The sequence below is a fragment of the Montipora capricornis genome, chromosome 10 (genome assembly GCF_036669925.1).
Source record: "Montipora capricornis isolate CH-2021 chromosome 10, ASM3666992v2, whole genome shotgun sequence".
In the NCBI taxonomy this organism is placed as follows: Eukaryota; Metazoa; Cnidaria; class Anthozoa; order Scleractinia; family Acroporidae; genus Montipora; species Montipora capricornis.
This window is the reverse complement of record NC_090892.1, coordinates 35594087-35609761: the sequence shown is the minus strand read 5'-3', so window position 1 is coordinate 35609761 and position 15675 is coordinate 35594087. Positions and strand designations below refer to the sequence as shown.

At 40.1% G+C, this 15675-nt stretch overlaps 2 protein-coding genes across 2 annotated transcripts; both read left to right on the top strand.

Annotated features, from left to right (window-relative positions):
- Positions 1–4747: 4747 nt before the first annotated feature.
- LOC138020737 (uncharacterized) lies at positions 4748–5290 on the top strand. Its single transcript, XM_068867671.1, has one exon. The coding sequence runs from the start codon at positions 4748–4750 to the stop codon at positions 5288–5290; it is 543 nt and encodes a 180-aa protein (XP_068723772.1).
- Positions 5291–13246: 7956 nt separating this feature from the next.
- Positions 13247–14075, top strand: LOC138018719 (FAS-associated death domain protein-like). The gene is made up of 3 exons (XM_068865404.1): positions 13247–13329; positions 13414–13592; positions 13864–14075. The coding sequence occupies exons 1-3, from the start codon at positions 13286–13288 to the stop codon at positions 13971–13973; spliced, it is 333 nt and encodes a 110-aa protein (XP_068721505.1). The 5' UTR covers positions 13247–13285; the 3' UTR covers positions 13974–14075.
- Positions 14076–15675: the final 1600 nt, after the last annotated feature.

Sequence of the window (15675 nt, the reverse complement as noted above, 5' to 3'; positions counted from 1 at the left end):
TTATCAGGGCAGGTACATTTCTTATTTCTGTAAATCTGGTATGCCAGTTGGCTCGGCTTTTTGGAAGAATTTAGCAGTGCCAATACATTGTTAGGTTTGGGTCGTCTGGCAGCCTCAATTTTAATGTCTTAAAAGCACACTGAATAGCTGAAGCCACTCCGTAATAAGGAAACGTTAGGGCAACATGTGTTTCTAAAGCAACTGTAAATCATTAACTTGGAATCGCTCGTGAAGAGATCATTAATATAATGCACACCTGCCTCAAACCAATGCTTATAAAAAATAGTCTTGCTGGCAATTCTAATCATTGAGTTGTTCCATATGGATTCTATTCGGCACCAAACTCCGCCCGTGAAGCAAAAGACTCTTTAAAATTTAAATCTGACCACAGCTCAATAAGTTCATGCAGGAAAGTACTTTTTATATCCAGGATTTTAAAACATCTTTTCTTGCCAAACTGCTAGTAAAAACTAATTTACCCCCAAACTTAAGTAAATAGAAGTCGAAGAAGGATTTCCACTTAGACTGGCAATCATCAGAAATATACTTGAGTATCCATGTAATTTTCAAAGCCTTATTAAATTCTATGATATCCATCTTGATAATCTGCTATCATTTCAGTTCGTTTAATTTTATCTCCCTTGTTATCCCAAAGAAACTTAAAGATAAGATCATTAACTTCTTTCAAGGATTTTACGTAAGAAGGCATTGATGACATAACGTATACCATTTGAGATGCAGCCAGATCTTTAATAATTGCAATTTTACCGATCAAAGTTAGCCTTTTATTGTGCCAATTGTTTAGAGCGTTCGCTACGTTCAGAGCCTTTTCGTCATAGTTCTTTTTCGGTCCTTCTTCCTGATCGACACAGAACCAAACACCCAAAGATTTAACTTCACTGTTTGCCCAAGTAAGATTTTTTTCAGGACACAAAATCTGGTTTGATCCTTTAAATGAACCTATCCAAAGAACTTCTGTTTTTTCCCAATTAACTCTTAAACCTGAGATCTCACCAAATCTTTCTAGCATGTAGAGAGAACGTTGCAGTGATTTTAAAAAGCCCTCTAGAATAAAAGCCGTATCATCTGCAAACTGGCTTAACTTACATTCAACGTTACCTATTGATATCCCTTTCATTGTAGTGTCCTTACGAACGGCAATAGCCAAAATCTCAGCATATAAAATAAATATATACGGTGAAAGCGGGAAGCCCTGCCTAACACCCCGACCCAATTCAAAGAAGGGACTCGACCAACCGTTATTCACAACACAGCTCTGAATATCATAATAAAAGATATTAATCCACTTGATAAATGATGTCCCAAAACCAAAGCGAAGTAATGTTTGACGAACAAAAGACCTCGATCGTATCGAAGGCTTTTTCGAAGTCAACAAAAAGAAGCATTCCTGGTATATTTTTAGTCTCGGTGTAAGAGATGACGTTATTAATTAGGCAAATATTTTCTGTGATAGAACGGCCTTTCAAAAAGCCAGTTTGGTCATTGTCTATTAGGCCTGGTAAAACAGTCTTAAGTCTTGACTCGAGTACCTTTGATACAATTTTATAATCACAATTTAGTAAAGTTAAGGGTCTCCAATGTTTTAGTTCGTCAAGTGCCTTGTCCTTCTTAGGGATAAGAGAGATAATGCCCCTCCTAACTTAACTCTCCTGTTAAGAGAGCTAACAAGGTTTGGCGATATATCCTTCCAAAAGACCTTATAAAATTCGGCAGGAAGTCCGTCCGTTCCTGGTGATTTGCCGGATTCCATTAATTTAACCGCTTCCAAACATTCTTTTGCCGTGAGAAGTCCTTCGCATTTTTGTTTATTATCATCATTAAGTTTTGGGAGTCCCTGATCAAGAAACAAATTTTCCAGTTCCCTATTTACGGAAGCAGAGGTTCTTGAAGTATAAAGAGAGCCGTAAAAGGAGTTACATTCTTCTAGGATATCTGAATCATTCGTTAGATAATACAAGAACCGTTGTTTCCCTTAATCTGCACAATTGTCTGTTTTCTAGATTCAAAGAGTATTTACTGTTTTCTCGCCTTCATTGTACCATTTGGCCTTAGATCTAATAATAGCACCTTTTCTTTTGTATTCAATTACACTTTCCAATTTTTTTTTATCTTGATCTTTAGTTGCTCCGCAAGAGCGACTTTGTTACCTGAATCACTCTCCAACTGCCTTTCTTATGAGGTTATTTCACTTTCAATGGTGTCTTCTATCTTTCTCATCCCCTTCATTTTAATCTTAGAATATTTTATCGAAGTAGCTCTAATTTCAAGTTTAATCATTTCCCATAATAATACTTCATCTACCTCAGCGTCATTTTCATATTGTGTTAACGTTTGAGCAATTGACGCCTTAATGGCATTTATATACTCATTTTCACTCAAAAGCGCCGAATTTAATCTCCAAAAACCTGGTCCTCTTTTATTCGAGTGATAGTTCACTTCCATTGTACAAAGAGAGTGGTCTGTTTTATAGTGCGGAAGAATATCAGCTTTAGAAACCCTGCCGGTAATGCTTTCACTTACCAGAAAGAAGTCTAAACGGCAATGTACTTCGGGCTTGTTCTGTCTCCGTCTTCCTCCGGATTCAGATCGATCTCTCCATATGTCCGTTAAATCTAAATTGTCTTGAAGAGATTTCAGCACCTTTAAGGAATTCGAATGCGTAGATGGTGATCCTCCCATTGAAATAACCGCCAAAAAGGATTTCATCACATCTGAAAGACAAAAATTCCTTAAAGACAGCTTCAAAAAAATACGGATCGTCCTTGTTTGGAGCATAGATGTTACAAATTGTTAAAGTCAGCTCACCGACTTCCAGATCAATAATGATATATACATCTTCCTTCTTTATCACAGAATTGTTTCAAGATTTTGAAAGAAAAATTGTTATTAAAAAGAATAGCGACACCTGCTTTGTTACTTGCGATGCCGTGAAATAAGGCTGTGTATCCCCATTCAGCCGCCCAAAGCCCAAAGGAATTCTTTGTACAATGAGCCTCTTGCAGCATGTAAATTGAAAATTGGTTCTTTTTAAGCCACTGGAATATTTCTCTTCGTTTATCGTTGTTAGCCAAATCTCTCACGTTTAAAGAGGATATAGTTATTTTAGACATCTTGCATTAGAACAGTTTTTTGACTTCCCCACATTTCGACCAGAGTTGTTAACCCTTCCACGATTACTAAGAAAAAAATAATAATAATAATAAGCTTACATGTACACATACGACTACAACAATAATTAAGAAATGTATACATGTATATAGATATAAAAAGCAAATATTTGGTTTAGGTCCGGTTTCTGGTCCCTTCAAGGCACTTGAAAAGAATTTCCAGATTCAGCGGGCCCGCACTTAAACACTCTTTGGTCTATATCTTCGGCCGCCTATGTACAATTTGTCATAATTTAGCTTTCCCTCGCGACCCTCTTTCTTCGCTTCTTTCATAACTTTGACCAGTTCTTTCCTTATAACAACAATTTCTTGCGGGAAGTCTTGTGAAATTCCGAAGCCTGTGCCCGCTAATTTGTAAGCATTGGAAAGAATACGCTCTTTATCCCTATGAAAGCTAAATTTTACAATAATTGGGCGTGATTTGTTTTCTTTCCTCTTACCAAGAGGGTGTGCCCTCTCAATAGAAATATCATTAGCTTCTTCTTGCATTTTTAATTTTTCTTCCAAAAAAGCGAAAACCAAATCTTCTGTCTTAGCGGTGGATTCGTTCTCTTCTTCAGGAATGCTGTAAAAGATGAGGTTATTTCTACGACTGTGACTCTCCAGTTTTATAGCACGTTCCTTATCAAAGGCGACAGTTTGAGTTAGCTCTCGAACTTCTTTAGTAAGCCCGGATATGGTTTCCTCCTGAGCATTTGCTCGTTCAATTTGTTCCTTAATTGACTGATGTGCAAACTCTAAGCTTTCTTTTGGGGTAATACTTTCTTTTTCCATCTAGCGCTGTTTTTCTTTTATTTCTTCAATTTCTTGTATTCGGGCTAAAGCTACATCCAATTTGCGATTGATGTCTGCGAGCGCCTCCGCCATGTTGTTACAAGGATCTTCATCCGTTTGGGAGCCTGTTGTAGTTCTCTTTCGTTTTGCGCGACCGAAATTATCGTTCCCCTCATGTTCACTCATTGTGCCTTAACGTATGGGCGTCTTTTAACACATTTGTTCACAGAAGATTCCCTAAATCTCAAAGATCTTTCTCGGAGCTCAGAATGTGACGTCCGTTCACTTTGAGAACTCGTCCCAACCCCCCAAAAATACATTTTCGCGTTGTCTATGAGTCATGCAGTAGTCTACTTGACTTTCATAACTGATAAGAGATTAATGTTTACTGCCGTGGCGCGTGACTATAAATTTCGTAAGTGTCATGTATGCTATCACGAAACGGTGCCTAAGGCATCGTGGGTAATAAAGACCACGAGGAGTTTTTGGAAGACATGGTGAATGTCATGATAAGGCATAACATGGTGTCAGCATAAGAGGTGAAGTACAGCCACTAAAGTATCCACAAAGCCTAAGGGTCGATTCGCTTAACATTATGAGAACGAAATCAACAAAATGGAAGGAATTGCTGCGGGCAGCACTCCAAAGATGGATTGGACGAGTGGAGATGGATTGGACGAGTGGAGATTTACCGACCGCGTGGAAAGCAATTCAAGCAACACTGCTAGTTTACGTTTGGAGGGCCTCTGAAGCGAAAAAGTGAAGAAGAAAAATGTAATTACCTGATGATTTGGATTGGAGGCAAAGGTCGTGACATATACAGTTCGTGGGAACTCACTGTAGAAGAAGCGAAGAAGCTCGACAGATATTATGCAAAGTACGAAGAGTATGTGAAACCCAAATCCAATAAGGTATTTGCAAGGTACAAGTTCCACCAGAAGATTCAACGAGAGGGTGAGTCATTTGAACAATTTCTCACTGATTTGAAGTTTCTTGTGAAAGATTGTGGTTATACTGACCCTGATAAAATGGTTAGAGATAGAGTGGTTATTGGCTGTCATTCTACCAAAACAAGAGAAAAGTTAATTCAGGAAGGTTCAGAGCTTACTCTTGAAAAAGCAATTGACATTGCCAGAACGGACGAAATGTCGAAAGCGCAATTGAAATCCATGGCAACTGAGAATCCAAGCATTAATAGTGAAAATAAAGTAAAACAAAGAAACCACCAAAAAACAAAATCTAGCCGAGAGAAATTCATGCACAAAGATTGCAGCAGATGTGGTTATCAGCATGACAAAGAAAAATGCCCAGCACAAGGCAAGAGATGATGTGCACTTCAAAAAGAGCCAAGCTAAGCTTAAGTCGTATTCGGATCATCTGATTCCTACCAAAGGGGTATTGACCTTGCCTTGTGAATACAAGAGTAAAGTTGTTCATGTGAAATTCCATGTAGTTGATGTTGAAGTCCCTGCAGTACTGAGTGCTCAAACCTGCAAAGACATGGGTCTACTTGCCAGAATAAACTCACTTCAGCAACCCAGCATTCCAAAGTCTTCGACTGACTTGGGTCAAAGCATCTTTGATAAATACCCAGATTTGTTTCAAGCTAGGTCTTGGATGTCTTCCTGGAGAGCACTCAATCAAGTTAGATCCAAGCGTTCCCCCGGTAGTTCATCATCCAAGAAAGGTACCAGTATCACTCCGAGGGAAGATCAAAGATGAGCTCGACCGTATGGAGAAAGCACGTGTAGTGGTAAGCACACAGAACCTAGTGACTGGGTGAACAGCATGGTTGCTGTTGTGAAACCACACAAGATTCATATTTGCATAGACCCCAGAGATTTAAATGAGGCGATCAGAAGGGAGCATTTCCCAATGACAACAATAGAAGAAGTTGTTTCTGACATACCACAAGCCAAAGTATTTTCAGTTCTAGATGCCACATCGGGGTATTGGCAAGTGAAGTTAGATGAACAAAGCTCAAAGCTATTCACGTTCAACACGCCGTTTGGGAGATACCGTTTCACCAGGTTGCCATTTGGCATAAAGTCGGCTCCCGAGGTGTTTCAGAACTGCATGTATGACCTGTTTGCTGATTTAGAAGGTCTGAAAGTGATAGTAGATGACCTCCTAATATGGGGAAAAGATGATGCAGAGCATGATGTTAGATTAAAGCAAGTGTTAGACCGAGCTCGAGAAGTCAACCTCAAATTCAATGACAAGAAATGCCAAATCAAGCAAGACGAAGTTCCCTATGTTGGCCATGTCCTAAGCAAAGAGGGCTTGAAACCAGATCCTGAAAAGACACGGGCAGTACAAGCAATGAAACACCCAGAGAACACTAAGGAACTTAAAACATTCCTTGGATTTATTCAGTATTTTGGAAAGTTTATGCCCAGCATGGCTACAGTCAGTCCACCACTCAGAAAGTTACTAGAGAAGAACGTTGCCTGGCATTGGGACCAAGATCAAGAAGCAAGCTTTCAGAAACTTAAAGAGATGGCTTCTTCAGCACCAGTAGTTGGGTACTATGATCCAAGCAATGATCCAAGCAAGCCACTAACCCTGTCAGTTGATGCAAGTTCCAAAGGGTTGGGTGCAGTCCTCTTGGAAAATGGAAAACCCTTAGCATATGCGTCAAGAGCCCTGACTCCAGCACAAGAGCGATATGCCCAAATCGAAAAAGAAACCCTTGCAATTGTGTACGGCACACAGAAGTCTCATCAGTTTATATATGGAAGACCAACCCAAGTCGAGTCACACCGCAAGCCCTTGCAGCCTATATCTTAAGTAAGCCTTTGCATCAAGCACCACTGAGATTGCAGAAAATGATGTTGACCCTGCAACGGTATGACTTGAAAGTAAAATATCTCCCAGGTTCAGAACTTTCTGTCGCTGATGCCTTGAGTAGATCCTACCTGCATGAGTCTACAGAAACTTTTATTCCAGACCTCGAAGTGAATGAAATTCACCTGACTGCGCACTTTCCCATTTCGCCAGAGAAGTACGCCGAGTTCCAGAACGCTACTGCAGATGATGCACCCTTGCAAATATTAAGAACAGTAGTCCTGAATGGATGGCCAGCAAACAAGGCGGAATTACCCAGAAATGTCCATGAACATTGGTGCCACAGAGATGAAATCTCCACCATTGATGGTCTCTTATTTAAAGCTCAGAAGCTGATAGTTCCCCAGAGTATGAGGAAAGAAATGCTCGCTCTCATACATGAGTCACATCAAGGTATCCTGAAATGCAAACAGCGTGCAAGAGACATTTTATTATGCCCAGGAATGTCCTCACAGATTGAAGATAAAGTGTCCAAGTGTTCCTTGTGTAGCCAGTTCCAAAAGGCTCAGGCCAGGAAGCCAATGATAGTTCGAGATCCCCCAGACAGACCATGGTCTAGAATCGGAAGTGACCTGTTCGAGTTCAATGGTATTCATTACTTGCTAAGCCTGACTATTATTCGAAGTGGATAGAAGTTACAAAGCTAGATGACCTAACCAGTAACAATGTTATCTGTCACCTGAAGAGTCAATTTGCCAGGTATGGCATTCCTGATGAACTTATCAGCGACAATGGTCCCCAGTACGCTAGTTCAGCACTCAAAGATTTTAGCAGGAGTTACGGGTTTGTGCACACCACGTCAAGCCCCTTATATCCGCAATCCAATGGTGAAGCTGAAAGAGCTGTGCAAACCATTGAGAACCTCCTAAAGAAAGTACAAGATTCCTACAAGGCCTTACTGAATAACAGAAACACTCCCTTGGATGGAATAGGCTTGTCTCCCGCTCAAATTCGTTTGGGCCGCAGACTCAAAACCTCTCTTCCAACTAATGCTGAGCTTCTAAAGCCACAGGGAGCTCCAGAAATTAAGCAGCACCTTCAGAAGATCAAAGAGAGATAGAAGTTCGACTACGATAAACACTGTCGTAAAGAATTGCCGCCTCTAGCCAAAGGTGATAAGGTGACTCTCAAGCAAGATAAGAAATGGGTCCAAGCAACACGCCCAGGTCATATGTCGTCCAGACACCTGAGGGTCAGAAGTACAGGAGAAATAGGAGACATCTGAATACGAGCCAAGCATCACGGTCACTCAACAAAGAGTCAAAAGAAAATTTACAAGCTGGTCAAGCGAGTTCGCAAACATGTTCCCGCACTAACCGTCATGGTAGACTCCGCGAAACAGGAGTGATGTCTGATCAGGGACTAAAACCAACAATGCGCACTCGTTCCGGTCGACTGTTCAAGCAACCTACATACCTCAAAGACTATGAACAATGAGTTTAAACTTTTCTTTTTTTTTTAAGTTTTGTTTATTTCTCTGTCGGCTATTTCGTCAGTTTCATCGTTGCTCTATGCAAAAACCTTAAGAACATGTAACCTAAGCCTAGTGCTAGTTAAAAAAAAGAGAGATGTCATGTATGCTATCACGAAACGGTGCCTAAGGCATCGTGGGTAATAAAGACCACGAGGAGTTTTTGGAAGACATGGTGAATGTCATGATAAGACATAACAGTAAGCACGTTACGCGTACTTACGTTCTAATTCACAACGCTCAGCCGAACGTAAATTATTTTCCCCTTTAAAAAACATAACTAAATACAACAACTTGATGGTTGGATGCTCAGGCAGTCTAACTGACGTTTATTCAAGAGTCACACCAACGATCATAAACTGAATCGAAGTAAATAAATGGTAATTTGCAATCCAAGCTGAATAGTTACTTGTAAACGCTTAGAATCTAGCTTAGAAACATCTTCGAGAATACACATATCTTTCGCAGTATCGGACTTCTACCGTCCGTGAAGCTATGAGTACCTAGGATTATAGCTACCGGCAGAGGTGGCTCCACCAGACCTTAAACTATGAGGACCGTACAATTTATGATCCACCCCTATTTCCTTAAGACACTCTTTAAAGATTTCCCTTCATCTGGTACATGATAATTTAACTGCACATAACTTGTAAGAATTGGTGGACTTAAGTAATCTTACTGGACGAAAAAGAGCAACTGAACTGGAAATTTCAATATTCCACATGGAAATATACCTTTTCAAAAGCGCAACTGGGAAATACTGGCTAGCTAACCTCTTAATATAAACAATTACTTTCGCGATAAATGTCATTTTTAGCCCTGGGAACAAAGACTGCAAGATGATCAGGAAAAAATTCAAGATGCGCGGGCGCGATGTTACTAAGTTCATCATAACGGAAAAACCCCGCAAAGTGTAATTAACGCGTAGATACAAGCAACGCGCATGTCGTTAAGATTAATTAGCAGAAGGACCAGCAAACTTAACAATGATACTCTTAATAATCTCAGCAGATATAGGCGCCTTTTTAAAACACTAACTGGCTTATCACGCCTACCAGTCTCCAACAAATTATGACAAATAGAACTATCCAACGGACTGGCGCCGTTACTTAGGCCGAACGAGTGAAACCACTTAGAGATGCGTGAGTCATAACTAAAGAGGCATATGAGCTAGAACTCTTATAAACCTTAGAAAGATAAGCAACCATAAACTAACAGGAAAAGGAGGCACCGACCGAACCCCGGAAAAATCACATTCAATAAACTTCAAAATCTTTCTTATATATCTTCGTTGTAGAATCCGCCTTAGACTTCAGTAATGTCGAAATAGCTCTCCTAGGTCTGGCTTTACATTAAGCGGTAAGCACCTCCAACTGTGGTCTGAGAAAAGACATCTGTAACGAGAAAAACAACGAAACAACAGAAAATATGAATCACCAAAATAATTACACGTTGCAAAAAATACTTCCGCCCGAACATGACAAAACGCTTCCATAAAAACATTGTAATAATACTAATGTAGGCCAGTGCCTCTTATCCACAAAAAAACATTGTAATAATACCAAACTCAAGCCAGTGCCTTTTATCCACAAAAAGCATTGTAATAATCCTAAATCAGGCCAGTGCCTCTTATCCACTGAAAAATACATGACCAAGTGTCCCATGTAAATAAAGCTATAGAGACTGAAAACTTCATACGAACAGCCAAAATGAACCCACTGAATCTATCACTACCCAACAACGAATTGGTGTTACGCCCCTGCTCCAAAGCAGCAGCACGAAAAGTCGAAAACACAAATCTAGAAAATGTTCTAGAAATAAGACGACGGCCAAAAGGGCACGACTATGATGGGAATGGCCCTAGAAATATGCAAATAATGAATAGCAAAACAATCCACTAAATGAACACCCTCAAGCTTTCCTCTAAAAAGACATGAAACAATTGGCTGAAATCTGCCAATCGTCTATATCGATTATTCGACTAATATAATCAGCTCTCTAAATTTCAGTGCGAGGGATCCACTGGACTTCTAACTCTATGCCATTATTGGTGCAGAGCTGAAAATTCTCCAGAGCAATAGCATGCAAATCCTTTCTCATACTTCCCACTAGAATGATTTTACATGGACTTTGACTATCAGAAAACCACTTTACGTAAGAGCCAACAAAAAGGGTAAAAACGACTGTAAAGCGAACGAAATGGGAGATAACTCCCTCCACGTATAACTTCTTCTACGCTCTTCAAAATTGCATTGCTTATTACAAACTTGCTCACCATTAATATCCAGGTGAGTACCACACCATGTGGCGCTTGCGTCCGAATAAACTACATAATTGGATATTTTGTACGGAGAATCCGACACTACCTTTCAACTCAGTCGCTTCAAATTAGCCTCCCAAAAATACAGTTCCCTGACACAATATTGATCAAGATCAAACCTGGAATCCCAATCCTAGGCTGGGGGAGCTGAAATTGAGCAGTACCTCGTCATGAGTCTGGAAATATTACCAAAAACTGTCCTACCGGAAACAATCCTACTCACGAGTGAGGCCAACTCCTGTGCTGATACCAAACGATTACTCAAGAGAATCTTAACAGATTAAGCGATACTATTTTACCCGTCGCTCAGAAATGGTAATGGTCCCATTAAAAGGTGTTCCATATAATCCCCAACCATTCAAGAACTTGACTCTGACACCATTGAGACTTCTCATCATTGGTGATGAACCCTGACTTCCTTAAATCAGACCAAATATTAGTAGCTCGGACCGCACAGGTGAAACGGTCCAGCCATCATCAAGAAATAAAGCAATATTAACATCGTTGAACCGCCAATACCGGTACTTCTTAAGCGGCTTAAGACATTTAGTAAAAATGTAAGGTGCAGAAGACAGACCAAAAGGAAGAAATGTAAACACAAAATATCGGATAGAAACTTCCCCTGGAAACTCCCATGCAAACCCCAAAAACCTCAGATGATCTGGATGAATTTCAATATGGTGGTACCCGCTTCTAAGATCAAAAGTTATCATAGAAGAACCCTTTTGGAAATAGGATAAGGCAACCTCCAATCTTCGTACTTGACTCCATGTTTAATAAGAAAATTGTTGATGTAACAGAGATCAAGAATTAACCTCTTTTTACCCTTGCGGTGGATGGACACACTCAAAAGGATTGATAACAGGTGGCCTGTTTAGTTCCATAACTCTACCCGAATGTGAAAGCTCCGTAATGGCTTCGCTCACAAACTCAGAATGATCCAAAGCTGATTATAGCGGGATGCATACCCAAGGGGAGTTTGCCGCAAAGGCAAACGGTAACCCTTGCATATAACTGATAATATATATATCTAGGGGTACCTATGCTGCGCCAAAACCCTACGTGTCTTCTTAGATTACCCCTGACTTGTGATAAAACTGCTTCACTAGATTCTTCAAACTCCCTAGCTTCTTTTACCTCCCAAGAGTTGTGCAAACAAAACGTTATCACCTCGAACACTTTGAACTTCCATCGGTAAGACTTCCTGCTCCGGGTCTAAAAATTGTGGCACTGCTCGAATAATAGACGAGTTTGTTTGAGGTGGCAGGTAACGGGACTCGGCAGTCCTTGGCCCAGTTTCCTAGACGGTTGCAACGATAGCAGCGGTTGGGACTTGAAGCATATTCTGAACGGCCTAAAATAAGATGAAAACAGGGAAAGAGGTTGGAGCGGGTGGGTGGGTCAGTGGAAAATGAACTAAACGCAAGGATGGATAACGTGAGCTAGAGGAATCTTGCAACTCTTCTACGCCTTAAATACTAAACACCAACTAATCATGAAATCCCTAGAGACACGCCCTAACGGCGTGCTCCAACCAAACACGAAAAACAACTGCGAGAGAACTGCACAAATTTCATACCAGCGGAAAATACATATTTTCGCGTATGCATTTTTGAGGGTTTGAGAATGTATTGAGAGCTCAACCTCGTTCCCAGGGCTTTTTTCCGCCGAGGAGAGGGTGGAGGAGGGTGGTGGAGGAGAGGCCCACCCTCTCCTCGGCGGAGAAAAGCCCTGGGAAAGAGGTTGATGAGAGCCTTCTCGTTCTATTAAGGGCCACAGACGGATTTTTCGCGCGTTGCTAAGGAAGTGAAATGTTACTTCCGGTAACTGACGTCATCATATCATGAGCTGACAAGAAAACCCACTCACATTCCCACTCACAAGCAAAAGTCACGGCACAAACTGTTGTTTCCATCGAAGGTTTTTCCTCGGCCTTCCTCGCGCTCTTTCTTAGATCAACTGCGCATGCGTAAACGAACTGACTTCCGGTTTGAGACAAAAGCTAAATTTCCGGCGGTTTTAAATTGAATTAAATTTTTTTGACATGGCACGTTTCACCCCCAAATACAGAATATAGCTAAGCGCTAAGCAATCATCTTTTTTGAAAAATGCCAAATTCTCTCAAATTACTTAACTATTACATCCTTAGCAACGCACCCCAAAAAATACGTCAGTGGGCCCTTAAGGACGGTGCCTACTAATTAAAGATATTTTTGCCCCGATGTGTGATTATGCAGAAAATGTAGATCTTAACGAGTGTTATTGAAATCCAAAAAGAAAATTGGGGGTAACCACGCATTTTTCAAAGATAATTCATGAATAATATTTGTAGAAAGCTTTAAAATACAAAGCAATGTATGGCGTTCTTTCTCAAATTGAAGCTTAATTATCCCTCAAAAATGCATGGTTACCCCCAATTTTCTTTTTGGATACCAAGAGTACTTACTAAGATCTACTTTCTCCGGATAGTTTTAAACCGCGCAATAATATCTCTGAATTAGGAAGCATCGGTGACAGGAAATCCGAGTATCTGGAGATGCGCAGAACGTATGCGCAATAACAATAGTAGGCACCGTCCTTAAACCACCCAACTCGACACCCAACTCTGTTTTCGTGCAACACGTACCACAGGCAACCCAGTTTACGCTCACGGAGCGTACGCGGAATTCCGCTCTAATCTCTGTTATGGCGTCTGCAAGGGACGAAAACGTCTTGCTTGCTTACAGAAGGTTTCTTTTTGATTTGTCAACGGAACTTTCTGTTAAAGACTTGGAGGGGTTAAAATACGTTTCTTCGGACTTCATTCCGCGCAGGAAAACGGAGGACGTCGCGAGTGGATTCAAGTTATTCGATCTGCTAGAGCAAGACGGAAAAATAACTCGGGAAAATTTCTCTCTTTTGGAAGAAATGTTGGAAGCAATCAAAAGGGCTGATCTTGCATGGAAAGTAAAGCAGTTTGCGAGGGATGACGCTAATACAGCTGCCAATGCTGGTATGTCGATCAAGTCGAGAATTTTTCGGGATCGTGGCCTTGTACATACAGTACGCTCAAAATAAATTGCATGAAAATTCACAATGGTATGAGGAAAATTCGCCCCTCGGACAATTAGCTACTGGTTTCAAGCCGATTAGCCCCCACCAATAGTCCTCAGGACTAGTCTTAGGATGTAAATGACCATCATAATTGCTTTGTTAAATTTTGTTGTGACTCCTGGTTTAATTCAAAACATTGTATTAAGATTTCATGTATGTACACTTTATAGATGTTGATGTTCCTGATGGAGGTGCCGCTTTGAAGAGATCCACTGAAAATGGGCATGCAGTCGTGCATGGTAAGATCTTAAGACAATGGAAACAACCCTTTCAGGGATAAAATATACTGCTTATTGTACAAGTGATTCAAATCTGAATTATTAGGAGGCTTTAATTTAGCAATTGAGAAGGCTTTTTAAACATACTTTTTAGTACTGTATGAAGGTGAATACATGTGTGGTGTGTTACAGTTACAGTATAGGAAAGTGAGCTGTTTATATTGGTCCAACTGTAGGAAATAAGCAGTAGTGTAGCAGCCCTCAAAACGTATAATTTGATTGGCTCGATACCCTGAAGCCGAAAACAAAGCAGTAACGGAGCAGCTCTCATGACCTGCTATTGTTCGGTATTGTAAACAACTTCTATTGTTTACTGTAAGTCTAAGTCATTGTTTCAATTGTTTAGTCTTTTGTTTTTAGGTTTAATTGTATTGAGCCAATCATATTAGGAGGTGAAAATTTTATGTTTCAAAAGAGTGGTGGTATGACCCCGATATTTTTTGTGCAAATAACAATGAATAATAATGCCAATTTCTGAACCTAAGATCACTTCAGTAAATGTTTTTAATGTCTGTATTTCGGGGTTGCATGCAAATAAGAATGACTTGCATATTATTATTATTATTATTATGGATAAAAAATTGTCAAGTACTTGTAAAGAATTTAAATTTCGTGGGTGGTATGACGCGGCATTTCGTCTCGGCCAAGAGACTCATCAGATACTTTTCGAATTCCAGCAAATTCGTTGAGCATCACGCTCAAAGTCCCGTTCGCGAAGTCAAGATGTTAGCCAGACTGCTAACATCTTGACTTCGCGAACGGGACTGTGAGCGCGATGCTCAACCAGTTTGCTGGAATTCGAAAAGTATCTGATGAGTCTCTTGGCCGAGACGAAACGCCGCGTCATACTAGCCACGAAATTTAAAATATTATTACAGTGTCATGCATATTTAAACATCCTTAAAATCTGAAGATTGCAAATGTAATTTGTACACCTATGCTACATGAGAATTTTAACTTCAATTATAATGATAATTTATTATGCCAATTTATTATTCCACTTTTACGCCATTTTACCATATTTGGTCAAGAGAACACACAAAATGTGAGAGGGATATTAATCACTGTAGTGTCTCAGTTTGTCTGGCTTAAAACAGAGCAAATACAGATGGAATGGGAGTTTTTCTTAAATCAATAAGGGAAACTGTTTTTACCATGATGTAAAGCCTGAACAATCGCTCAACACATGTCATTTCATTTATTCAGTCAAATAGAGGTGTCACTTGAATGGTTTCTTCTGTGTTGTTTTCTGGTGAGAGTAAAACGTGGAATGATTTTGCAGAATGACATAATTATGCAGAGTACAACATAATTAAACGTACAGTATGCAGAATGATTCAAAGAAATGAATTAAACTTTAAAAAATTTGTTTGAAAGAGCAGCCGCTTGTTTTTGATGTTGTGGGCTTGATTACAATGACAACTGAAGATTGTATCTAAAAACCCAAACAGAATTTTCGATTTCACACTGCAGAACCATTCGGGGAACTTGAAGAATAAGCCGCGCTTGTCCCATAGCCCTTGGTGCAATTGGGAGTTAAAATCTAGCAGCTTGTGGACATTTTTCACACACCAGATGACAATTTATGTGCTCGTGAGTGAAAAGGGTCCCCATGATGCGTGAATGAGCATTGTTAGCTTTGCGTGGCGCGTGAAGGAGGGATTTTATTTTTCTCTGATTCGTGAACCTATGTTTTTAACGTAC